This window comes from Oncorhynchus tshawytscha, linkage group LG22 (genome assembly GCF_018296145.1).
Source record: "Oncorhynchus tshawytscha isolate Ot180627B linkage group LG22, Otsh_v2.0, whole genome shotgun sequence".
Taxonomy (NCBI): Eukaryota; Metazoa; Chordata; class Actinopteri; order Salmoniformes; family Salmonidae; genus Oncorhynchus; species Oncorhynchus tshawytscha.
In genome coordinates, this window is record NC_056450.1 from 5,162,386 (window position 1) to 5,188,188 (window position 25,803).

The 25,803-nt window shown below is 44.4% G+C and overlaps 1 protein-coding gene and 1 pseudogene across 6 annotated transcripts in view; one reads left to right on the forward strand and one right to left on the reverse strand.

Moving 5' to 3' along the window:
* The window catches only part of LOC112233879 (sterile alpha motif domain-containing protein 11-like), a 105,297-nt gene extending 90,386 nt beyond the window's left edge, over positions 1-14,911 (forward strand). For 5 of the 6 annotated variants that reach the window (XM_042303606.1, XM_042303605.1, XM_042303609.1 and 2 more), the window contains 6 exons: positions 3,309-3,424; positions 3,968-4,046; positions 4,199-4,962; positions 11,901-12,031; positions 12,489-12,599; positions 13,036-14,911. In XM_042303606.1, coding sequence (XP_042159540.1) covers positions 3,309-3,424; positions 3,968-4,046; positions 4,199-4,962; positions 11,901-12,031; positions 12,489-12,599; positions 13,036-13,317 — 1,483 coding nt within the window. In that variant the 3' untranslated portion in view covers positions 13,318-14,911. The remainder of the gene's footprint in view (positions 1-3,308; positions 3,425-3,967; positions 4,047-4,198; positions 4,963-11,900; positions 12,032-12,488; positions 12,600-13,035) is intronic. The other variant, XM_042303607.1, reaches the window with a different exon arrangement.
* A 538-nt stretch (positions 14,912-15,449) lies between these two features.
* LOC112221495 overlaps positions 15,450-25,803 on the reverse strand; it is a 49,622-nt pseudogene continuing 39,268 nt past the window's right edge.

The window sequence follows — 25,803 nt, forward strand, 5'->3', positions numbered from 1 at the left end:
CCACCATGATGTGTACTACATATCAGACACATCTCCAAAGCAGCAAACTGATGATATTTGGCACGATTGCACACGATTGAGTTTGTGCGTGTGCCTGTGTGTCTTTGTGTGTGTGCGTGTGCAGGAAAGCCCAAATGGTTTTGCCGGGAGACACATAAACCAAATCAACAGATCACCACACACCACCAGTACCCTGTGACACTTCCACATTCTCCCTGAAACACACCAAGCTGAAAAACATATTCTTATTTCTCCCCTCTACCTCCTCCATCCACCAACCCCTCGTTTCCTCCTACCTCAAATTCCCCTGTTTCCCCTGTTCATTTGGGACAAGAGACAGACCAGGGAGTGAAAGAAAGAGAAGGAGAGAGAGGTACAGAAAGAAAGAGCGAGAGGAGCTTTTCTTTGCTCAGAAAGATGACAAAAGGAGAGGCACATAATAGAGAGGCCTTTTCATAAATAGGGTTTGCAGGACACGGACGCCTTTTCACTGGCTCAATACGGCCCAGAGACGGAGAGACGGAGAAGGGGCGGGATAAAAGGAGAGAAGAGAGGAGGATGAGTGTTAATTAGAAGGTCCTTCAGCCCGTGGCCCCAGTCGAGACGCGGGGGCCGCCCCCAGCTGTCGAAGCATGACACACTCCTATTGTGTATTCAGCCCTCATTATGTAATTGTGTGTGTGGGTGTGTGTGTGTGTGTGTGTGTGTGTGTGTGTGTGTGTGTGTGTGTGTGTGTGTGTGTGTGTGTGTGTGTGTGTGTGTGTGTGTGTGGTTGAGTAGGAGGGGAACTGAGGGAGACTAAAGCTCAGGGTACAAACATGGCCAGCGGCGGTCTTTGCGCCGTGGCAAGACTGAGGAGGGGGCTATGGCGACACGGGAGCCTCCTGTGGCTGTAGTTATAAATAAACCGGGAGGAGAGTGTGTAGCTAGCCAGGGCTCAGGTACCAAAATACACTACAAAACCTGGTCCTGGAGACCCACTATAGATACAGGCTTTCACCTAAGTCTAGCGGTTCTAGGTCTCACTAACTGTTCCATACCCTGTCAATGTATGCATATATGCGTATGAATATTACAGTGAAAAGATCTGTTTGAGGGTCCATGCCAGTTATGATCCCATTTGTTTCATTGTTTGAGTGTAGCTTGAACTGTTTATGTCTGTTGGTTTAACACTAGAACTCTCATAGGCCAACGGCCACTGACCTTTGACATTGCTCAGTTGTCAGAATCTTTTCATCGCAAACAAAAGTATTTTACCTGTTTACCATTTTCCCCCCCACACCTATTACTACCTTAAAGGCCCAGTGCAGTCAAAAATGTGATTCTCCTGTGTTTTATATTTTTATTTCAACACTATGAGGTTAGAATAATACTGTGAAATTTAGAAAATTATGATAATGCCCTTTTTAAGTGTAAAGCTGTTTGAAAAGACAGCTTGAAATTTCTGCCTGTTTTGATGGGATGGAGTTTTGGCCTGCCTGGTGACATCATAAATTAGTCAATAGAGCAATAAGGAAGAGAGTTCCAAACATCTCTGCCAATAACAGCTAGTTTTCAGTTTTCCCCTCCCCACTCAGACCACTCCCGGACAGTCCCAGCAAAATTCTTGCTTGAGAAATTGCTCTTTGCTAAGAACCTATTTTAGTTTCTTTTTGACCATTTTAATTGAAAACAATCAGAGTAAGGTACTTAATTGTTACCCAGAAATGATTTGATACTGAGATAAAAATGGATGCATTGAACCTTTAAGGGGCCAAGACAAATGCTCTGTAATGTGTCTCTCCCCTCACTGATTTAATGAATGGCGTAAATGGATGATTGGGTGAAACTGATCATTTTTACTCGTTACTTCACAATTGAATTTGAACGAACTGAATGATGAGGATGAGGAAGAGGGTGATTCAATTTGAATGATAAGGAGGGTGAAGACGGTGATTGAATTCAGAACAATAGTGTAATGATGATGAAGAACTGGCCACTGTGGGCAGTCAAATTATTTTATTATGAAAGGCTGGAAAGGATATGTAATCTCCCCACGGAGTAAAACGCATAACGTGTCTTGTTCACAATGGCACGTTGAACAAAATGAATGGACGCCGACAGCATTGCAGATATTGACGTTGACTTTGAGCATGAGATGCTTGAGCCTCACCTAGGAAAAAACAGAACAAGTCTAACTGAGAAAAGCATCCTTCTCACAACTCACACATTGGAGAGAAAAGAAGAAACATTGCCAGGTCGGCAGGTGCACACGGAACAAGGCCCATGAAAACTGTGTGCAGCGCAACCAAATTGTTTTTGGATCTTGCCCACAAAAAGCACAGAAGCTATGTGCTGACTGTGAAATCAGGAGCATTAATAGAGAAGAGAAGACCAGATTGATTCATGTGAAAGGGCATGGGTAAGGGCACAGTACAGGGTCCAATACAATCAATAAATGACTCTTGTTTTCATATATTTTCATGGATATATTTCGCCAAATATTTATTTCTGTAATGAATTCTTAACATTTTCTAATGCAATATTTATTATTGCCTGGCTACCCATCCACATCGCTCCGGCCAAGTGATGTCTCTCCTCCACAATGAGTTTGGATTTGCCTCCCTCCCCAGCAATTTCTAGAATACAAACACATTCTGACCGTTCTGATTGGTGCCGGAAACAGATGGTTTGGGCCAGAGCCGGCCTACATGATGACATTATCAACTTTGATACTCTGATTGGTTAGTTTTGTTAGAGACGATCCAATCGCTGAGGAATTTGTTTTGTACTACGTGACTCATTTTGAATTCACACAAACAACTTCTAGGATGGAAGTTTTAAAATGAATGTATATAGCGATCGATTAAGCTGTGAGTTGTCAGGCAATATTTATTAAGCTTGGCACTTGTGTTTACAGCAAATCATTTGACCGTATTACATACTATAACTCTATTTCTAATTGAATCTACAAATAAAATTGATCATATGTATTACATTGTTGCATTTTTATTGTAAGGAAAACAAAAATATGCTATGTGTTGCCCTAGGCCTTTGTAGAATAACACTGCACATGCATTTTATGTACATCAAAATATACAATATACAATTATTTAAAATAAACAAAATTAGTGTTAAGATATGACTACATTCAATCAATAAAAAACCTGTTTGATTTTCTTTATTTAGATTGATAAAAACAAAGTAGATTCATCTGATGTGTATTTTAAAGTGGGCCCCCTACAGCGTTCTCTAGCGGGTTCTTGGGCTGAAAGGGCTAGCGGTTCTAGTGCTACATGTGGCGTGTTTTTGTTTGTGTGTGTCCACAGGGAGATGTCCCATCCCCCACCTTTGCTGTCCCCCCAGAACGCTCCTCACATCGCGTTGGGACCCCACCTGCGGCCACCCTTCCTGGGCATGCCCTCTGCCTTGTGCCAGGCCCCAAGTAAGTCGGATGCTAATGCTAGCAGGCTAACTACAGAAATGAATATAGGTCCTACACTTACAGTATTAATGGTGGGATTCAGGGTTGGATTCAAGGTCATTTACGATTGACTGGACATATACAACGTTTACCGTGAATGCAGTCTCCACGAATGAGGGAACATTGCCTTGAAATTTCAACCGAGCTATAACACGGGGCTTCCGCAATACTTCTGCAATACAGATTGAATCCAACCCTTAGATGCTAATACTAACAAGAAAGATTGGCCTATGGTAGACACTTCAAACAGCATTAACTGTATTCACACTCAAATTTGTAAATGGGAAAATGTTCAATGAAATTCATGTCTTTTGTGCTTTTTGACTGTCTTGATAGAGACTTTTATCATCTAAGGAATGTATTTGTACCTGATACTTTGTGAGGCATTGGTATTTAACAGGGGGTCTATCTCATTCTATTTTAAAACCCCATTTGTAGTGTATGTCAGAAATCTCTTAATGAGTGTGTGTGCTCATCACTGTGTTTTTTATGCATTTCCCTCAGGCTATGGTTTTCTCCAGCCTGCCCAAGCTGAGATGTTTGCCCGGCAACAGGAGATGCTTCGGAAGCAGAACCTTGCCAGGTTTGTCATTGTCTTCTTGTGCTGTGTGTGTGTGTGTGTGTGTGTGTATGATGTCAAGGCTGTAGCTTAATGTGTGTATCTATGTACTAAAATTAGGTTTAGTATGTGTGATAACATTGTCTCTAACCTCTCTCCTCTATGTCCGGTCCCAGGTTGGAGATGTCAGCAGAGTTGCTCAGACACAAGGAGCTGGAGAGTCTTCACAGGCAGCAGCAGCAGCAGCAGCGTGTGCTGGGGAGCTCCGACCCCCTGGGCCTAGCCCATGGCCTCCCCCTGGACCACCCTGCCCTGCGCAGCCTTCACCACCTGCCCGAGGGACACCCCCTCCACGAGGAACTCAGTCGACGCCAAAACGCCATGCTGGTGCTCCGACACACCAACAGCCCCCTGCTCTCTCTCAACCACCAGGGGCCCTCAGGGGCCACAACGCCCAAAGACACCCAGGGACAAAGCTGCGGGGCTCGGGGTGGATTAAGGAAGGGGGCCTCCAGGAAAGGCCCCCAGCAGCCCAGAGGGGGAGAGCACCAAGAAAGGGAATGCCGAGGGAGGGAGGGAGACGCGGACGGTCACGATGATGAGATGAAGGACTCGGACAGCGAGACGGAGATGGGCGAGGATAGGCACAAGGGCTCGGATGGCAAGGGGCATGGGCTTCACAGGGACAGGGGGAAAGAGAGCGGCAGGAAGGGGGGGTGTGACGGTGCCAAGGAGGCGGGCGAGGGCGAAGGTCGGCTCAGTGCCCCCTGTAGTTCGGCGGACGCAGAATCACCACCTAGCCACCACCTCTTCATCCCAGGGCTGAGTAAGAGCGATGTTAAGTACCACTTTCCACCTGGCACCATGCCCCCTCTGCAAGGGCTCCACGACCAGTCTCTGCCCTTTGGATTCCCATATACCAGCCCCTACTTCCACACTGGTGAGTAATACACACACACCAACCAACTGCATCTCACTTAAATGTCACTCCGACTGAAACCTGTGAATGCTATTTGGCTAGCCATGCAACCAGCCAATATTAATGGGCATTAGCATGCTAGCTAAAAACAACTGCATTCGAGAGAAGTGGTATGCAACGATAACAGCTACAGTTGAAGTCGGAAGTTTACATACAATTAGGTTGGAGTCATTAAAACTCATTTTTCAACCATTCCACAAATTTCTTGTTAACAAATTATAATGACTCAAGTCATTTTTCCAACAATTGTTTACAGACAGATTATTTCACTGTATCACAATTCCAGTGGGTCAGAGGTTTACATACAATAAGTTGAGTGTGCCTTTAAACAGCTTGGAAAATTCCAGAAAATGATGTCATGGCTTTAGAAGCTTCTGATAGGCTAATTGACATTGTTTGTGTCAATTGGAGGTGTACCTGTGGATGTATTTCAAGGCCTACCTTCAAACTCAGTGCCTCTTTGCTTGGCATCATGGGAAAATCATAAGAAATCAGCCAAGACCTCAGAAAATAAATTGTAGACCTCCACAAGTCTGGTTCATCCTTGGAAGCAATTTCCAAATGCCTGAAGGTTCCACGTTCATCTGTACAAACAACAGTACGCAAGTATAAACACCATGGGACCACACAACCTTCATAGAGCTCAGGAAGGAAACGTGTTCTGTCTCCTAGAGATGAATGTACTTTTGTGTGAAAAGTGCAAATCAATCCCAGAATGAAAGCAAAGGGCCTTGTGAAGATACTGGCGGAAACGGGTTCAAAGGTATCTATATCCACAGTAAAACAAGTCCTATATCGACATAACCTGAAAGGCCTCTCAGCAAGGAAGAAGCCACTGCTCCAAAACTGCCATAAAAAACTGACTACGGTTTGCAACTGCACATGGGGACAAAGATCATACTTTTTGGAGAAATTTCCTCTGGTCTGATGAAACAAAAATAGATCTGCTCGGCCATAATGACCATCATTATGTTTGGAGGAAAAAGGGGGAGGCTGGCAAGCCAAAGACACCATCCCAACCCTGAAGCACGGGGGGGCAGCATCATGTTGTGGGGGTGCTTTGCTGCAGGAGGGACTGGTGTACTTCACAAAATAGATGGCATCATGAGAATGGAAAATTATGTGGATATATTGAAGAAACATCTCAAGACATTAGTCAGGCAGTTAAAGCTTGGTCACAAATGGGTCTTCCAAATGGACAATGACCCCAAGCATACTTCCAAAGTTGTGGTAAAATGGCTTAAGGACAACAAGTCAAGGTATTGGAGAGGCCATCACAAAGCCCTGACCTCAATCCTATTAAAAATTTGTGAGCAGAACTGAAAAAGCACGTGCGAGCAAGGAGACCTACAAACCTGACTCAGTTACAGCAGCTCTGTCAGGAGGAATGGGCCAAAATTCACCTAAGTTATTGTGGGAAGCTTGTGGAAGGCAACCTGAAACATTTGGCCCAAGTTAAACAATTTGAAGGCAATGCTACCAAATACTAATTAAGTTTATGTAAACTTCTGACCCACTGGGAATGTGATGAAAGAAATAAAAGCTGAAATAAATAATTCTCTCTGCTATTATTCTGACATTTCACATTCTTAAAATAAAGTGGTGATCCTAACTGACCTAAGACAGGACATTTTTATTAAGATAAAATGTTAGGAATTGTGAAAAACTGAGTTTAAATGTATTTGGCTAAGGTGTATGTAAACTTCTGACTTCAACTGTAAATACAATCTTAGTAATTGTTCAAACAACAGACGAAATGACATCACCTTTTTCTACGTTTGTTCAGAAGTAATCACTTTCCAGTAAAGGTAGCCTATTTTGCTTTTCCCAATATTTTGCTTTTCCCAATTGGTGGGTATGTTTTTTAAATTTGTCTGGCCTTGTATGATTGATAGATCCTGGTTCATCATTAGCTTCAGTCACATTGAGTTACTGTCTAGAGTTAGACAGTAACTCATTCCTCTGCTCTCTGTGGTGATGTACAGTATTTGACAAAATATCCAGCAGGTTGGTGAGTCTTGTCCTGAGCAATTTCCCCTGAGCAATTTCCCCTTAGAAGTCAGAATTGGATTAGATTTTTTTGTACATATTCATGATTTCTTTCTTCATTTAAGGTTAGGGGTAGGCATTAGGGTTGGCTGTGAGGTTAGGGTTAAGTTTAGGGTTATGTTTAAAATCAGATTTTATGAAAAAAAACTCACCTGCGAGAAAAGTGGGAATCTCATTATGTAATATCGTTGCAGCGCAATTTTTCATTTATTCAACTAGTCAAGAACAAATTCTTATTTACGGCCTACCCCAGCCAAACCCAGACGACGCTGGGCCAAATATGCGCTGCCCTATGGGACTCCCAATCACAGCCAGATGTGATACAGCCTGGATTTGAACCAGGGACTGTAGTGACGACACTTGGACTGAGAAGCAGTGCCTTTGACCACTGCACCACTCGGGAGCCCATGAAGGCAGGGGTGCGTTCAGTTCAATGATTGCTAAATTGCGTGTTGGTTTGTATTGAATGACACATTTCCCCAAAACGGTGGGTTCTTCAATAGCCTCTGAGGTATGTTTGTTCACGTTTGGTGGGTGTGGCCTGGTCAATATGGGTGTGACTATTTCAAATCTCAAAACTCGTGCAGCACACCATACACAATCGCCATCTGGGCCACAATAACCACGTTATTTTTCAACTTGTCGTTCAGTACAGTACCGTTTCTGTTTAATTAAACATTGAACACCTTTCTGTCGTACTGAACACACCCCAGGACTCATGGGTAGGGCCATGTGTTTTGGTGCACTTTTTGAGGCAATATGCTTTTCCGGTATTTCCATCGTTATCCAATATTGTTGCAGCAGGTAGAAAATCTTATGACCAATTCTTTAATTGACACAAGCTGTCTCCAATCAATCAATCAATGCCTGGTTGTGCGTGCATGTATGCCGGGTGGATGGCTTGAGCCAGGGGAGGCGTAGTTCTGCGAATCTTAATCGCACAAAACCGATTATTTGGCAGGGAATACTACTTGAAGATCAGCGATTCTACACCTCAGTTTGAGGTAGATCAGTGGTTCTACACCTCCTCTCCAACAGAGTCAGGAGTTGGGTCAATGAAGAGGAGTTAAACGGGAGAGTCAGTAACCATGTTTCCATCCAACCTTTTTATGAGAGTAATGTACAGTCGTGGCCAAATGTTTTGAGAATGACACAAATATTCATTTACACAAAGTTTGCTGCTTCAGTGTCTTTAGATATTTTTGTCAGATGTTACTATGGAATACTGAAGTATAATTACAAGCATTTCATAAGTGTCAAAGGCTTTTATTGACAATTACATGAAGTTGACCCTTCTTTTTCAAGACCTCTGCAATCCGCCCTGGCATGCTGTCATTTAACTTCTGGTCCACATCCTGACTGATGGCAGCCCATTCTTGCATAATCAATGCTTGGAGTTTGTCAGAATCTGTGGGTTTTTGTTTGTCCACCCGCCTCTTGAGGATTGTCCACAAGTTCTCAATGGGATTAAGGTCTGGGGATTTTCCTGGCAATGGACCCAAAATATGTTTTTTTCCAGCATGATGTTTTGTTCCCCGAGCCACTTAGTTGTCACTTTTGCCTTATGGCAAGGTGCTCCATCATGCTGGAAAAGGCATTGTTCGTCACCAAACTGTTCCTCTCGGAGGATGTGCTGGTACCATTCTTTATTCATGGCTGTGTTCTTAGGCAAAATTGTGAGTGAGCCCACTCCCTTGGCTGAGAAGCAACCCAACACATGAATGGTCTCAGGATGCTTTACTGTTGGCATGACACAGGACTGACGGTAGCGCTCACCTTGTCTTCTCCAGACAAGCTTTTTTCTGAATGCCCCAAACAATCGGAATGGGGATTCATCAGAGAAAATGACTTTACCCCAGTCCTCAGCAGTCCAATCCCTGTGCCTTTGCAGAATATCAGTCTGTCCCTGATGTTTTTCCTGGAGAGAAGTGTCATCTTTGCTGCCCTTCTTGACACCAGGCTATCCTCCAAAAGTCTTCGCCTCACTGTGCGTGCAGATGCACTCACACCTGCCTGCTGCCATTCCTGAGCAAGCTCTGTACTGGTGGTGCCCCGATCCCGCAGCTGAATCAACTTTAGGAGACGGTCCTGGCGCTTGCTGGACATTCTTGGGTGCACTGAAGCCTTCTTCACAACAATTAAACTGCTCTCCTTGAAGTTCTTAATGATCCGATAAATGGTTGATTTAGGTGCAATCTTACTGGCAGCAATATCCTTGCCTGTGAAGCCCTTTTTGTGCAAAGCTATGATGACGGTACGTGTTTCCTTGCAAGTAACCATGGTTGACAGAGGAAAAACAATATTTCCAAGCACCACCCTCCTTTTGAAGCTTCCAATCTGTTATTTGAACTCAATCAGCATAACAGAGTGATCACCAACCTTGTCCAACCTTGTTAACGAGAGAATCACTGACATGAATCACTGACATGATGTAAGCTGGTCCTTTTGTGGCAGGGCTGAAATGCAGTGGAAATGTTTTGGGGGGATTCAGTTCATTTGCATGGCAAAGAGGGACTTTGCAATTAATTGCAATTCATCTGATCACTCTTCATAACATTGTGGAGTATATGCAAATTGCCATCATACCCGTATCATTTTTTTTTTAACGTACCCTGTACGTGTTGAATAAAAAATGTCACGACATGCAGGCAGGCCAATTGGAAACAGCAAATGTGTCAGTGAACATTCCAAATGTCAACAAAACAAAATACGCTATAGAAGGTGGGATAATTATTTTGTGGGTGAAATAGATGACAATTCCAGCGGAAACGTTATGTGCAAATATTGATAATATATTTGATAATATTGATAATATAACAATCATGTGGAAGTAAACTTGCAGTCAAACAATGTTATGTTGTGCGACTTGGAAAAACATTCCGTTTATTAAGCTACAGATGAAATAAGTTACGATGAACTTCACAGGGTGGTGAAAGTACACGGTGATGAGCTTGATGCACCTTTCCAATAACTAGTGAGTGTCTTCCTTTGTAAGGTGGTGACATGATGATCGGTGCTTGGCTGCCAATTGACAAATGAGCTTGCTCTTATCCATAACCTCATCATGTACCCTCCAAACTAGATCTGCGAGCTGTTGGCCAGAGTGAAAACGCCAAGACCAGAGTGGGAACATTTGCTGTTTATCGCAGACTTTTTTGTGCCAAAAACATAGACAGATATAAAAATACAATGGAAACACATCAAACTTTTGTTTTTGTTTTTCGGTAAATTAAAAGTTACATGACTAATATCTTTTTATGTGCATTACGTTATGACACACAGATTTTTTAATCTGGAAGAAGTCAGTTGGATAGAAATCACCTCTGGTGGGAAAATGTGCATTTTTTAAAAGCAGCTTTTGGAAAACTAGCATGGAAATATATAGCAAACTGGATGGAAACCTAATGAAACCAACCATGAAGGTATATTGTAGCGAATTCGGGGGGGTAGCATCGACCGGTGCTTGCACCTGGGTCTAGCAACTGTCAAGCCAACACGTGAAACTCTTGACAAGCTTGCTAGGTGTTGGGTTAGGGTCGCTACACGACCCCGTCCTTTGGGAGGGTGTATCCCCACACTTCCCTATACCATGTCCTTCACGTGTACATGCCTCTCGGATGGCCTCAGGCTCCATCCCACTTCTGACACTAATGTAGGGGGTAGTCCTGAACTGGCCGTGAATCCGAATCCAGCGGATGTCAAGACAACGCTTAACCGTTACACCAAGAGGTCTTGAATCATTGAATCTCCGGAGGACATTTGAATTCACCCTAGCTTAAACTCGCAAATACACACAGAATCAAACCTTCATATTAGAGCAACTCTGTTTGGGTTAATTAGAAACCTGGTTTGAGTTGTCTGTGTCTAATGACTGTTATTAAATAGAGAGAGATTTGAACGTTTGAAAACACAGACAGAAACTGCTTAGGAAAGCAGAGGCAAAACAGCCAGTTTCACAGTGGGAACCAACACGCACCTATGCATGACTGTGCATGCACACACCACACACACACACACATGCACACACACACACACACACATGCACACACACACACGCACACACACACACACACACACACACACACACACACACACACACACACACACACACACACACACACACACACACACACACACACCTTGGCAAGCATATGAAAGACATTAGCAGTACTCTTTCTGTGTCTGCAGCGTGGAGACCTCCCCCTGGAAGGGGCCCTGCCACTGACCCCCCCTGACCCCTCTACACACAGGGTTATCACCACAACCATGTGGAAGAAGAGGTGGGGGGGAGAAAAGAGAGAGGGAGTAGTTAGGCACAACAACAGTGAGAATTAGCAAACATGGATCAAGTACACTTTTAAATGTGATTCAATGCAAACATTTTTAAAAGCAATTAAATATAATGTCCATTTACACAACAACCGCGAGGACAAAACAACAGTCCGAGAGAAAAAGTGTGTGTGTGAAAGAGAATTGCATGATTTGGACAATGAGATCGAGAAATTAAACGGAGAAATGGGTGTATGCTAGCTGGAGAAATTGGTGTATGCTAGCTGGAGAAATGGGTGTATGCTAGCTGGAGAAATGGGTGTATGCTAGCTGGAGAAATGGGTGTATGCTAGCTGGAGAAATGGGTGTATGCTAGCTGGAGAAATGGGTGTATGCTAGCTGGAGAAATGGGTGTATGCTAGCTGGAGAAATGGGTGTATGCTAGCTGCTGGTCAAGATCTGTCCTGGGTGTATTCATCAGGCACCAAATAGAAGAAAATGGACAGATTTTTTTTTTAACGTACCCTAATGAATATGACTTAGTCATTTACAACATCCCTCTACCCTCTCTCCTCTCATAGGTGGTATGGGAGGTATGTTCATGGACGGCGAGGACTCAGCGGCGCCCCCAGTGGAGGACATAAGAAAGTGGAGTGTGGAGGAGGTGTGTGGCTTCGTGGGAGGCCTGGCCGGCTGTGCCGAGTACAACCAGGTAAGGACCAGAGCAGGATGGCAGGGTCTGGTTTATCCACCCTTTAAACCAGAGAGAAAGAGAGAGAGAGAGAGAGAGAGAGAGAGAGAAAGAGAGAGAGAGGGAACAGGGTCGGGCTGGTGGAAGAGCAGAGTAGGGCAGAGTAAGGCTTTGGGATCAGAGTATCTAATATTGTCACCTCAATCAGAAGTTCTACTATTAGTAGAGTAGAGTTGGTTTCTAGTTGATTCTATAGCTGTAAGACCACTGTTATCTCTCACAGCACCACAGTCCCCTTAATGTAATACACACACACACACACACACACACTGTTGGAATATTGAGAATGGTGTGAGTGTGTATGCAAGCTCTGTGTGAGTGTATGCTCTGTGTGAGCGTGTATGCATGAGTTTGTGCGTGTTTATGAGTGTGTGTGTCTGTCTCGGCCCTGGCTGAAGTGGCTGTGTCTCTCCTGAAGGTGTTTCGGGAGCAGGCCATCGACGGAGAGACCCTCCCGCTGCTCACGGAGGAGCACCTGCTCAACATCATGGGACTGAAGCTGGGCCCGGCGCTTAAGATACGCTCTCAGGTACACACCACTGACTGGCCACACACTCAGGACCATCACCTTAGGAGTGTGTGTGTGCAGCCTCAAAGTTCCTAGTTTTGTTGTATGAGTAGACTGTTCTTGTGTGAGTAAACCTCAAGTGATTGTGTGAATGTGTTTGTGAGTGATGGAAGCTAGTAGTGCATCGTAGTTAGCCAAAGCAGATAGATAGTGTAGCGTCTAAATGTGCGGCCCGTTGTCGGTGCACAGATTGTCAGGCATACCGTACTGTAGCCCTTAACCCTCTCCTCTCTCTCAGGCTGGTGGTACAGTAGAACACTAGGACATGATGTTTGTCCCAAATTGCACCCTATTCCCGACATAGTGCACTACTTTTGACCAGGGCCCATTTGGGATGTAGACTGTGAGCTGAGCAGCTTTAACCTCGGCATGTGGCATTCTCTCTCTCTCTCCTCAGGTGGCACGGCGCGTTGGCAGAATCTTCTACATGACCAGCTTCCCGCTGGCCCTCCCGCTGGCGCTCCCGCCGGCGCTCCCGCCATCTGCCCTGCGCCCCCCGGACAGGGACCTCCAGCCGTCCGACACCCCTCTGGCGCTCCCACTGCGGCCCCTCTCCGCCGCCAGCAGCAGCTCTTCCCCCTACAGCGGCCCCCCGCCCGCCTGTCACTCCTCCCCCAAGCAGGAGAACGCCAACGGCTCTGTGTCGGGGGGCTACGAGGCAGCCAAGACCCCCTCATAGGATCCAACTGGATGCACAAGGAAGGCACAGGGAGGGAGGGAGGGAGGGAGATGGGTACAGAGAAAGCTCCGTAACAGACATTGAGTTGACCCCCTTCCTCCCCCTTTGGGCATGCACCGCCCTTTGGTTTGGGGAATAAACTGTAAAAAAAATATATATATATATATAAGAGTGAACAAAATAAAAAATGAACTAAAGGGACTAATCAAAGCAGCCCAATCAACTTCAAGTTCCACTGTGGTTGTAGCCGAGCAGAATCCAAAGACGTAACAGTGGGCTGGAGGGAGAGATCTGATGAAGCGACAGAGGGAGAAAGAAAGCGAGAGAGAGAGAGAGAGCAGACAGCTGGTCTCAGACAGCTTGCCAAAGAAAGAGCAAAGCCCCAGAACTACGACATTCTTCTGAGTCAGACAGACGCTACCGGAAACTCTTTCTTCCTGGGCTGAAGAAGGAAGCCCCTCTCTCCCTCTGTCTGCTCCCCAACATACTCGGCGGCGCCCAGCACTTAAAAGAGAGACGCCTCTTCTCTCTTTTCTCTCGCTCTTTTCCTCCCCTCCTTTCTTCTCACTCCCAGTCTAAGGAGCCCAAACAGCTCAGAGGAACTGAGAATTCTGGAGGCTGGAGTGAAAGCATACACTGAAAGGGACTCCAAAAAACCTTCATTATTGCAACTATGCATTCCACAGTCCAAAACCAAAGATGTGTGAAATAAGGGACGATATTCCATGTTTGTTTCTGGTGTTTTTTTTGTGTTGCTTTGTGGGCAAAATGGCTAGTCTTAGGGAGAGGTGGGGTACATAAAAGATCCCAGTGGGCCCAGTACCTCATATGACTGTCTTTAAAAGACAAGGGAGACTCCTTGTAAGGTGAAACAAGGGGGAATCTTTATACAAGGTGTTCTAGGTACATGCCACAGTTGTGCCCATAAATAAGCCATCGGCCTATAGGCAGAGTTCTTTCTCTGACACACTCAAATGTTACTGATACAGGATGATGACGAAACGGTGGCTTCGGCTCATAGGGCTAATGTTATTGCATAATCGTGTTAAACTACTGTGGGATATACAAACATGCCGAATTGTACAGAATCATGCTTAAGCTGAAAACATCCTGTAGGTTACATACATGGTACTTTCACATTTAAAAAAAGAAAAGAAATGTCGTTGCATGGGGAAAAATCTTTATGACTGAACAAAATGTGACTTGCTAACTTTTGGTGGTACTTTTGTTTCAAACTTTTTTGTTTGTAGTTTTTTTTCTTCAAATGTTTGACATTAAAAGAAGCCCCAATCTTAAATGCTACTTCAGCAATATAAATTAGGAAATGATATTTATAGGACTTTTGCTGTAGTTAGATGAACAGATGTGTATAATACTCAGTCCTCACAATGGATTCCAAAGAACATTTACTTGGTTTTCCCTTGATTGCAGGGAAAAGGCACAAAGAGCTAAATGCAAATCTTTGAATTTGTTAAGGATTTTTTTTAAACTACGTGTAAGCAATGAATTAAAATGGTCTAGATTTCCCATCACTGTTTTGTCTTGATCCTATTTTTCTATTCGCCACTTGGTAAAATAAATCCTACGGAAACTATCGACTGCTTTCTTCTACACCTCACTTATCAGTACCTTTTCTAGTGTGTTTTCTCTGACAGCTAGATGGTGTGCGCTTGCTTTGTATTGCTGGAGCAGTGACATTCTGATAGTATCCGATCCCCTGCTTTTCCCTGTGTGTTTGCTCTTCCCTGTCGTTGTGTGTGTGTGTGTGTGTGTTTGCAGGGGAGTGGACCCCTGGGGGCATGGTTCAGGTCAACACCAGCTGTCAGTGTGAGGTTCAGCCGCAGGCCAAGGCCTCCCTGCCTGTGGGGATAAACCTGACCCTTCCGCCTACATACATACGTACACACAAAGAGAAGTGCACACCTACCTTTAGCCTTCAAAGAAAACAGAGTTTCCACTGAAGCTGTCAAACACATCTATCCCCTATGGGCCACTCCTGGGCTTTCATTGGCTTGGTCTTCAGCTCTACTTAACTGGTTGCCATCATGTACAAGTACTGAATGCACACAAAGATAACACTGCAAACACTGCATAAAGAGGAGAGCTTTAGTCAAGGAAGTTCACAGCATCAGTTATGTCTTGCTGCTAGGCAAGGTGGAATGTCGGCCATATTGCTTATACCTATCCAGTCCATTCAGACCTACACAAGTGCCTAGAGAGAGGGGAAAGAGGGAATGAGTGGAGGAGGGAGTGTGCGGGGGGTTTGGTTGGCAGGGAAACAGGCCAGTCTGTTTCTGCTTCACCGCCTGGGCAGAGAAGACTGGCACGCCCGGCAGGCAGAGAAGACTGGCACGCCTGGCGGGTTGAAGCCTCCCTCTGTCCCCTTACCCAGCACAGCCTGGTCCAACCCACCATAGAATAGCGTAGCACAGTGTAGTCAATACCTTTCTTCTAACAAATGTCCGTTGCTAAATTCCATCCTGGTAAACGCTCAGGAAACCAAAGTTCAAACAGGGAAACACAGGTGCTCATGTACGCAATTATTGGCTACAACCCACCACACTACATAATCCTGTTCACTGAAATGAGAAAGCATTTGCATCAGTAGGGTACTTCACACAGAAACCAACAAAGTAGTCTCAGAAGTATTTAATATTTGTTTGTAATGTACAATAACTTTAAGAACATGTTTGTGCTGTACACATTGAAGGAGCAAACTAAAACAAAATATTATTTTACCATTATTTAACTAGGCAAGTCAGTTAAGAACAAATTCTTATTTTCAATGACGGCCTAGGAACAGTGGGTTAACTGCCTGTTCAGGGGCAGAACGACAGATTTGTACCTTGTCAGCTCGGGGATGTGAACTTGCAACCTTCCCGTTACTAGTCCAACGCTCTAAACCATTAGGCCACCCCAAAATAAGTCAAATAAAATTAATGTAGATAAGTGTCCAACAGGAAGGCAGTAATGACTAAATGTACTAGCCAACGCTCTACTCCTCTCCACCCCCGTCTCTCTCTCTCTGTCTTCCACCAAGTCCTCATTTCCCTCGGCCAACTCTTTCAGAGCCACGCTGGACAGCTGCATTGGCGCCTTGGAGGCTTTAACCCAGTTTACATTGTCATCCTCACCATTATCACCATCTATTGAGGAAGGAAGCTCATGAAGGAGGGATTCATTTGAAGGGGCAATCAGGGATTCAAACAACAAAGCCAAAGTCCAAAAAAAAGGATGTACCAATCCCTGATTGTCCCTTTAAGTGAGAGTGAAAAATGTCTGGACTACTGGACTATGTGTAGAAAACAATCACTCTACAATACTTCCCAAGTAAATAATGAGTGCTAATATCAGGCAGCAATGGATTTAAAATGCAGACACGTGATGGTGGGTATTTGTGACCACAATGGGTTTGATTTCAGTGGAGAAAATGGCAGGTTTCCTAATAAAAGACAAGATAGAAGTAAACAATATGTTGGAAGCTCAATTTGAAGGCTAGGTGGAGCCATCACCATTTTGCATACACCCATCATATTCCCTACAGATCTGCCAAATCAAAAGTGGTAGGTGGCTAGGGGTCATTTCTGGACCGGGCCTGTATGTCTTGCAATACCCTTTTCACACTAGTGTGCCGACCCAAAACATTCTGTGCTGGTACGCTGCTAGTTTCTTTTCAGCTTGTCTTTTCAGCTTGTCTTTTCAGCTTGTCCTTTCTAGTACGGTTCCAGTAACTACAGTGAATACATAACCAGGCCAGCAAAGTATAACTTGGCCTTGCACCCCTCAGTAGTGTGAAAAGTGCATATTTTTCCAATACTGTAAGAGAGGCGCCATCTTGGTCTTCCTCCGCCCCTCGTCATTGCTCAGGTCAGACAGCTCTTGAAGAAGGTCATCGTCGTCGTCAGAGCCCTCCTTTTTGTCTGGCAAGAGGAAGGAGAGATAGGATTTTAAGAAACAGTGAAAATGTAATACTCATTAGCTGGGACTTGGCTTTACGGATGAGAGTCAGATACAAAACTTTAAAGATAGGTTTAATGTTATACACTTATAATGTACACTTTGAACACTTCAGGGCCTGTATTCAAATCAAATGTTATTTGTCACATGTGCAGAATATACAACAGGGGTAGAACTTACAGTGAATTGCTTAGTCTTTAACCAACAACGCAGTTAAGAAAAAAATAAGTGTTAAGTATTTACTAAATAAATTGAAGTAAACAAATAAATATAAAGGAAAAAAACTAGTAATTAAAGAGCAACAATAAAATACAGTAACAAGGATATATACAGGGGGTACCGGTACAGAGTCAATGTGCGAGGGCACCGGTTAGTTGAGGTAATTGAGGTAATATATACATGTAGGTAGAGTTAAAGTGACTATGCATAGATAATAAACAGAGAGTAGCAGCAGCGTAAAATGGGGTAAAATTGTCCGGGTAGCCATTTGCTTAGCTGTTCAGGAGTCTTATGGCTTGGTGGTAGAAGCTGTTAAGAAGCCTCTTGGACATAGACTTGGCGCTCCTGTACCGTTTGCAGTGCGGTAGCAAAGAGAACACTATGACTCTTTGGCAATTTTTAGGACCTTCCTCTGATACCACCTGGTATAGAGGTCATGGATGGCAAGAAACTTGGCCCCAGTGATGTACTGGGGCGTATGCACTACCCCCTTGTAGTGCCTTGCAGTCGGAGGCCGAGCAGTTGCCATACCAGGTGCTATTCATAGTGTCTCGGAATAGGAGTGCGGATTTCGAATCAGTTTTCATTGTGGATTATAATGAATAAATTTAAATGAACATGGGGGATCTGATCCTAGATCAGCTCTCTTATTCTGATACGTTTTATGAATATGAGCGCCGAGGTATGTTCATGCAGGTAGGTAGGTAGAACCTAACCACCTTTGAAGTCCCTATAACCTACATGGGGATGGAGCTGAGTATACATTAAAGTCATGGCACAAAATACTCATTACAGTTTACCACAGCTAATTTCACACATTTTATACTCCCTCGCAGCCTAAATAGAGAAAATAGCCTAGAGATAGCAGGCAGGCATCACTTCAGACAGCTACAAATTCCTCTGTAAAATGGCCACCTGTGTCCTGTCTGTGTGAGTGAGTTTGTCTGAAGGCTAGTTTTGCTGTGCTTAAATATGTATGTTGTACTTTAATATGTGTGTGTATGTTATGCTTTAATGAGTGTGAGTGTGTGTGTTGTTGTTGTGGAGGTTTCTATCACCCATGATGGAACATCTCATCTTACATTCAGGACAACACTCCTTTGTATCAGACGGATCCAGCTACTGTAGCACTGGACTGGCCTGAGGCTGCAGAGGAAACACGCTGCTCTGGACTGTGCTGACCACTCTATCTCCCGTTCCATGTACCAGAATGCTGCCATTGGTGAGGACATTCTCACCTTTACTGTTAAGGTGAGGCTGCAAGTTCTACCAACAAAATATAATCTAGCACTCTGGTACCCTGCAAACCATGACCCAATTTGTATTCTACATGAGTCAAATGTAATGGAGTCCTTTGCCCGTGTTGTGAATGGCTGGTGTTCATACAAGGATTTGTACATTGCTAGAAATGACCGCCTTGTCGACCTGATAGCCAGGAAGGTGAGACAAGTAGTCTCACCAACGGCACATATGCAGAAACATTCTTGTGTAAGGGGAAGCTGGTTTGATGTTGATGTGTTTTCCTGTGTGCCAAATACGCCAGAAAGTGTTGCTGTGGGGGAGGTGCTAACTGCGGAAGTGGGTGGATACATGGAGCAGGCCTTTGCAGAGAGGCTGCGTAAACCAGCCCCGCGTGGCATGCTTGGACAGCCCCGGGTGGAGGTGCAAGCTGGCGGTGCTGATATTTGGCAGTCTCGGCCACATTCACAGGCTTGCAGGGCGTGGCCTCCAGATTGCGGACCTGACAAAAACGAGGGCTAAAGCAATTGGCTAGGTACTGCTGTGTTTCAGCTGTCGTGGGCAGCTTAGCTGTTTGGAGAAGGAGGTGCTTTCTGTACCCTTGAGTGCCATGCATACAGGGACCTTTGAAATGTTTGGATCCTTGTTTTTGTCAATTTGATTGGTGGATTCAACTAAAGTATTTAAAATGTGTGTGTGTAGCAGAGGCTACTGCAGACTGGTCCCTGGACTTTGAAGTGGAGTTTGAGGAGATGCTGGTGGCCGGGGGAGAGAGAGGAAGAGAGGTGTGGACACTTCCTTTAAGAACCTTTTTCACTTCCTTGCTCAACCATTTCTTCCCATGATCCTCTTCTCCCCTTATTACCTAGACTCCCCAGCCCCAGAGAAGGGCCTAATTGGCCGGTAACACATGGCAACACCAATGTGGCCGCTTCCTCTGCCCAGGAGCTCTCAAAATGTGGTATAATTTTCAGAAAAAACACCCAATCTCTTCCCATCTTCCCTCCCTCTTTTTCCTACTTACATACACAAACTGCTTTATCATGCTACTGGTCACTTTTGTGCATGTTTATATGTATACTGCATATTACCATTAGTATATATTTCTACAACCAGTCACTTTTCAGCCCTGTTTACATGTATATCCTACTACCAGTAACTTTTTATGAATAAACCCACATCAACCACTCCAGTACCCTGCACAATGAATACGTTACTGGCATGGACCTGTATAGTGCGTGTTTCTTCAACTTAAATCACAATTCTAGTATGCTTTTTATTCTATTTTCTATCATTATTGTCTACATTACTATTATTATCACTGTATTGTTGGGAAAGAGCTCTCAGGATAAGAATTTTACTGTACTGTTTTACACCTGTTGTATCCTGTGCACATGGCGAATAAACTTTCAAACTTGAAACACACCCTCACTGGGGTTGGGAGGGACAGCCGGATCTACATGCCTGTCTGACCCCATACAACCTATGACTTATTCCCCAACATTTACAGAAACCAGCCTTCTCCCCCTCACACTCTCCCCCTCACATTCTCTCAAACATGCGTGCATGTTTGTGTGTGTGTCTGTGCATGTTTGTGTGTGTGTCTGTGCATGTTTGTGTGTGTGTCTGCATGTTTGTGTGTGTGTCTGTGCATGTTTGTGTGTGTGTCTGTGCATGCTTGTGTGTGTGTCTATGCATGTTTGTGTGTGTGTCTGTGCATGTTTGTGTGTGTGTCTGTGCATGTTTGTGTGTCTGTGCATGTTTGTGTGTGTGTCTGTGAATGCTTGTGTGCATATGGAGGACATTCAGGGGCAGCCAGTTAAGCCCTGGGAGCTGGAGGAGAGCAGAGGGGAATGTAGTGGGGAGTGGCCACCTCTGGCAGTTCCAGTGGACTGGTTTGAATTAGGAACCCCCACCGGGATCCAAGGCTGCGCTTCCTGTGAGAGGGAAGGGGACGGAGGGGGCGGGCGGGCCGTCGGGTGAGGAAGGGGAGGGCCGGCATTTCGCCGGCAGCTGCCCGCCGTTTTGCGGGGACTCTCCCTACAATGAGGACCAGATGCAAAAAATTCCCCTAACGCGCCATCACTCTACTCTCTCCCTCTCTCCTTCCGACCTCTATGGTTCTTTCCCCCCCTCGAGTGTATCCAACTGTAAAGCTGTAAAAGAGGGCTCCTGCCATGCCCGTGTCCTGTGGATGACCCAGAGCAGAGGGTCAGACACAGAGGCTAAAGGAAGAAGGGAGTGACAGCTGAGAGAGAAATATTGAAGGAGAGAGAAAGGGGGAGGGAGATAAATATAGGAAGATGGAAAGGGAGATGGATAGACGGAGATGGAGGAAAGAGAGAAATACAGAAGAATAGAGAGAGAAAAATAGAAGGATAAAGAGAAAAATATAGGTGAGAGAAAGTGGAAAGAGAGAAAGTGGGAAGAGAGAAATGTAACCTTTATTTAACTAGGCAAGTCAGTTAAGATCAAATTCTTATTTAAGGATAAAGAGAGAAAGAAAGAGAGAAGTAGGGACATCAACAACATGGACAGAGGTTTCTCAGGTCTTGCTGAGAGGGCAGCTTGGCAACACTATGGCCCCTGGTCCATTTCTTCAGAATGATCCAGTCTGAAATGGGAGCAGGATTCACTAACACCGACTTTAATGCAGCTTTACTGACTCAGGATTAGGGAAGTAACGTCATATTCCAAAAAGAGCGAGGCCAAATGCTCATCCCGGAAAGGGAGCTGTATCCTTGCCATAGAGGCAGGGCTGAATAGTCTACTACACGGTGTGTGCGTGTTCTTGTATGCATGTGTGGGTGTGTTAAGACTGTGCTTCTGTGCTGCTGGCCAACAGTCTGTAGATGGCCTCTATGTAACTCAATACAGCCTCCTAGTGGCCAAGACAGGCATAGTGTAAGCATGAGCATCCGACAAGAGAGTCTACCAGGGCATTTACTGGCCAGCCCCAACAGCAAATGTAGTTGAGTGTCGGCAGATCTCGAGAAGTATCAGGCAATGTATGTCTTGACTGCAGGACGTCAGACTGCAACCACTTAGTTGCATTTTGCGACCCTTTGACTTGTATGTGAGAGTAGAAAATATATATTAGGTCGCATCGGTGCGAGCTGCACGTTTGTTCACCTCACTCAAAACATCATATTTTTTTAGGAGGCTAAAACCATGATTTGGTCAAACACTATCCTTATGATTCCTCTAATGAGGAACCTTTTCGCTGGGGCCTGCTTCTGTGACGAGCGAGCCAATCTCTCTGTCCTTTCCTGGGGAAACAAAATGCTTAGGGAGAAAAAGTGTGTTCTGATTGTATAACATTTTAAAAACCTATTAGGGGGGAAACACAAATATCCTGTTGCGACAGTTGGAGAGGATGTTCTCAGCTTTGTCAGAATACTTTATTTCTCAACTTAACATTTTTTACCTCAATATTTTACAAACAAGATATTTGGTATGGCTTTGAGATACTGAGTGTGCGGAATGCACATTGGCCATTGCGAGTGCATAGGCCTCATTGGGCGGCAAGCTACAATTACATTTACAGTTGAGAATTTGTTCTCAACTGGCCTACGTGGTTAAATAAAGGTGAAATATATATATTTTTTTAAACTGTTAGATTAATACATGGCTACTAGCAGTGGGTAATATATTAAGAGTTAGCAATCTAGCTATAATGTCAGGTGGTGAATTAGCCCCAAATAAAATGTGCCTATGATATTGGAGCACAAAGATGCAGGCAAATTCATCTCTATTTGGAGAAGGGGAAAAAAACGGAAAATTCTGGAGCCCTATTTTAACAGTAAAATATAACAATAGCGTAGTTGTCTACCCAAAATGCACAACAGTCAATGGATTAGGTTGCATATAAAATATTTTGAATCACACCGTGGAAAGATGAAACAACATATTTCTTCAATACCATCTCAGTCTATTACAGTTTTTAATAAAGCAATTTGAATGACTTTATAAGATGATAGAAATATTTTCTATTGCGTGAAGGCGCAGAAAAAATTGGTGCGAGCTAATCATGGGCTGGTGCCACCAGTAGAAAATAGTCTGGAGCCCTGCCTTAAATAAGACAGACCATTTTCTGTTGGAACCACCAAGAAGGATATGAAGAGCCTCCATTGGAACACAAAGATACAAAAGTATGTGGACACACATTCAAATTTGTGGATTCAGCTATTTCAGCCACACTGGTTGCTGACAGGTGTATAAAATCGAGCACATGGCAATGCAATCTCCATAGACAAACATTGGCAGGAGAATGACCTTACTGAAGACCTCGCTTTGGACCTTGCTTCGGTCCGTTTTCCTTCTAATTAGATGACTAATAAACAGGACTAGAGCCCGACCACTATATCAGTTCACTGATATTTGCGGACGATATTGGCCTTTTACGGCTATATTAGTATCGGACGATAATTTCACAGATAACCGATAATCAATCAAAATGATGGAAAAAGGGAGTATCATGCTGATCTGAACAGATGGCCATTCTCATGTGTCACTAATGTCACAATGTAAAAAGTTTATATTTGAAGCCTATTTTTGGTCGGCTCCAAACAGGACCCTGCTGTGTATGTGAATGGAGTTAGTTATCTCCGACTTTGAGTCCTCCATCGTCGTCCGAGTCGCTGTAAGACTCAAAGAGATCCTTGAACTCCTTCTTGTCCACCGCCTTCTCTGCTGAATTTTCCTGCGTTTGATCTCAGGAAGCTCCAAGTCTTCCATCTTAATCAAGAGAGGAATCGTCAATATGCAGTTCCATTTCAAAATGTTGTGTTATGGAAAGCTTTTTGTCATACAGGTGATTTGGGACCATGTATAACAAGCCTGGGGCCACATTGACTACTTTGACTGTTTTTTAAAGTAAATTAATTGGCCTACACTTCAGTTTGTTTCCTAAAACTTGGAAATTGTAGAACTGACCACGCTGAAAGAAAATCATCAAAAACAAATCATCTCTAAGATGTGTGCATGAAACTTTTGTCCCAATCTCTCATTAACAACAATGCATTGTCTACCCAAACTTTCCAAGTTATATGTATAGTTCATTAAATAGGATCAGGTCATTAATTCATTTGAATGAATGTCCTGAAAATACTGTGTTTGGCCCTAAAGTGGTTACTTTGTTGATTGGTGTTGTGCGTCTGATAGTTACCCTCTCCTTCCAAGACATCTCCAGCTGGATCTCCTTCTCCCTCAGCCTCTTCTACTGGCTGTAGTACCTGGTAAGGGGAGTGCCCTCCTCCGCAGTCAGCTTCTCCCACTTTGCCTGCACACACACACACACACGACAGCATCAAACACACTTGTTACATAGCCACTCTGCGTTTGTGCCTGTTTTGAGGTATTATTGTCTTGGCAGTGCAAGGGTGCTCATCTTTTTCCTTATATCTGGCTCAATCAAAACGTGTAGGTATTCTGGTGTGTTTTCACTGCAATCTAGATTTCAAACATTATTTGCGAGCTCAGCGAGCTCAGTAAGCCATCGCCCAATACCGCCCCAACAGAGAGAGAGTAAAAAGCAGAGATAAAGACAAAGACAGATCACAAGAGAGAGACAGTGAGGGAGAGAAAGAAAAGACAGAGCCTAAGAGAGATAAAGGGAAAGAGACAGAGCGAGAGAGAGAAAGATGAAAGAAAGAAAGCGGAAAGGCTGAAAGAGGAGACTTGGAGGATCTACGCCCTTCCCCTAAAGGTCTTTGCGGATGGTATTGATCAGGCCCAATAGGATTATCTGACCTCCAAATCCAATAGACTGCATAGACCGCGGCTTCCTTCGTCAGTTAGATAAACCTATTTATGACAATTTGCAGTGGCGGTTACTAGGCTGGTCACCGGTGCAAAGAGGAGAGGAAGTGAACAGAAAAAGAGCAAGGGCTTTTGAAAACACTTCAAACCCAGACAAAACAATGCTATCGGATTACGGGAAATATTTTGGTTTCTACAGTTCTCTCACACCTAGTTCACCTACTTGGGATATTGGGCAAAAACCCTATGTCTCAAAATATATACAAAAAAGCATAAGCCTACGAAGAAAAAATATATTTATGCTTCAGTTCAGACACATTCAAATGTGATCTGAGGACAATGAAACACCGTTTTCAGTAGCATGTTTAATAAATATTCTAAATTAACAGATAGAGTGAAAGATAATACTAAAATGCTTGAATGTACACACTCAATGCTTCAATTACAACTCATCGGCATATCCAACAACTAGTGCTCACTCCGTGTGGTTCTGAATATTGTATTTCTATTATACAGTAGAGAGAGGGTAGGGGTAATCATTAGTTAGGCTAACTCTCAGTCTGGGTGATGTGTGGGGGGGTGTTTTTGTGTTTGGGACCAGAAGCAATGGCCTTTCCGCAAAAGCCAGAGAAGGGCCTCTACCTGGCTGCAGTGCAGCACGGGGACGGATGCCATGGAGACCGGCTCCTCTGGGCTGGGAGCCGTGGCAATAGGCGCTGTCCCCCGGTGCCACGCTGTCTGTCTGTCTCTTGGTCTCTACCGGCGCGCATGCACACAGACACACACATTTCTCCAAGGCTATATTACAAGGAGACATCCCCTCTAATTTCACTCCTAAACAATCTTAAATATTTATCACGAGTCCGGGGCGAGGCACTCAGTCAGGACTGGAAGGAGCAAAGCAATGCAGCCTTGGGAGTGTGTGTGTTTGGTGGGGCAGGTGGAGAGTGCATACAATGAGAGAGAGGAGAACACACAGGAAATGGCATTTCTGCACACGCAAGCACAAACACACGCAAACCTTCACTCATTAAGGTGAGGAAGGGTAGGGGGGTGGCTGGTTCAAACCTATTAAGAACATCTAATGACCAGAGAGCCGTCCTTCAACCAGCGCCAGTGTTTACATAGGGATGTCTCCTCCAGAATTCCTCTCCCTTCCTCCGCTTCCTACTCAGGTTTCACTGAGGTGGCCGCTCTCTCTCTCTGTGTGCCTGTGCGTGCATGCGTGCGTGCGCAGCCTCTTATCTCCTCACTGTCTGTGTGTAACGAACACAGCCAAAGGAGCGGTCAGGGGAGGCGGAGCATGATGGT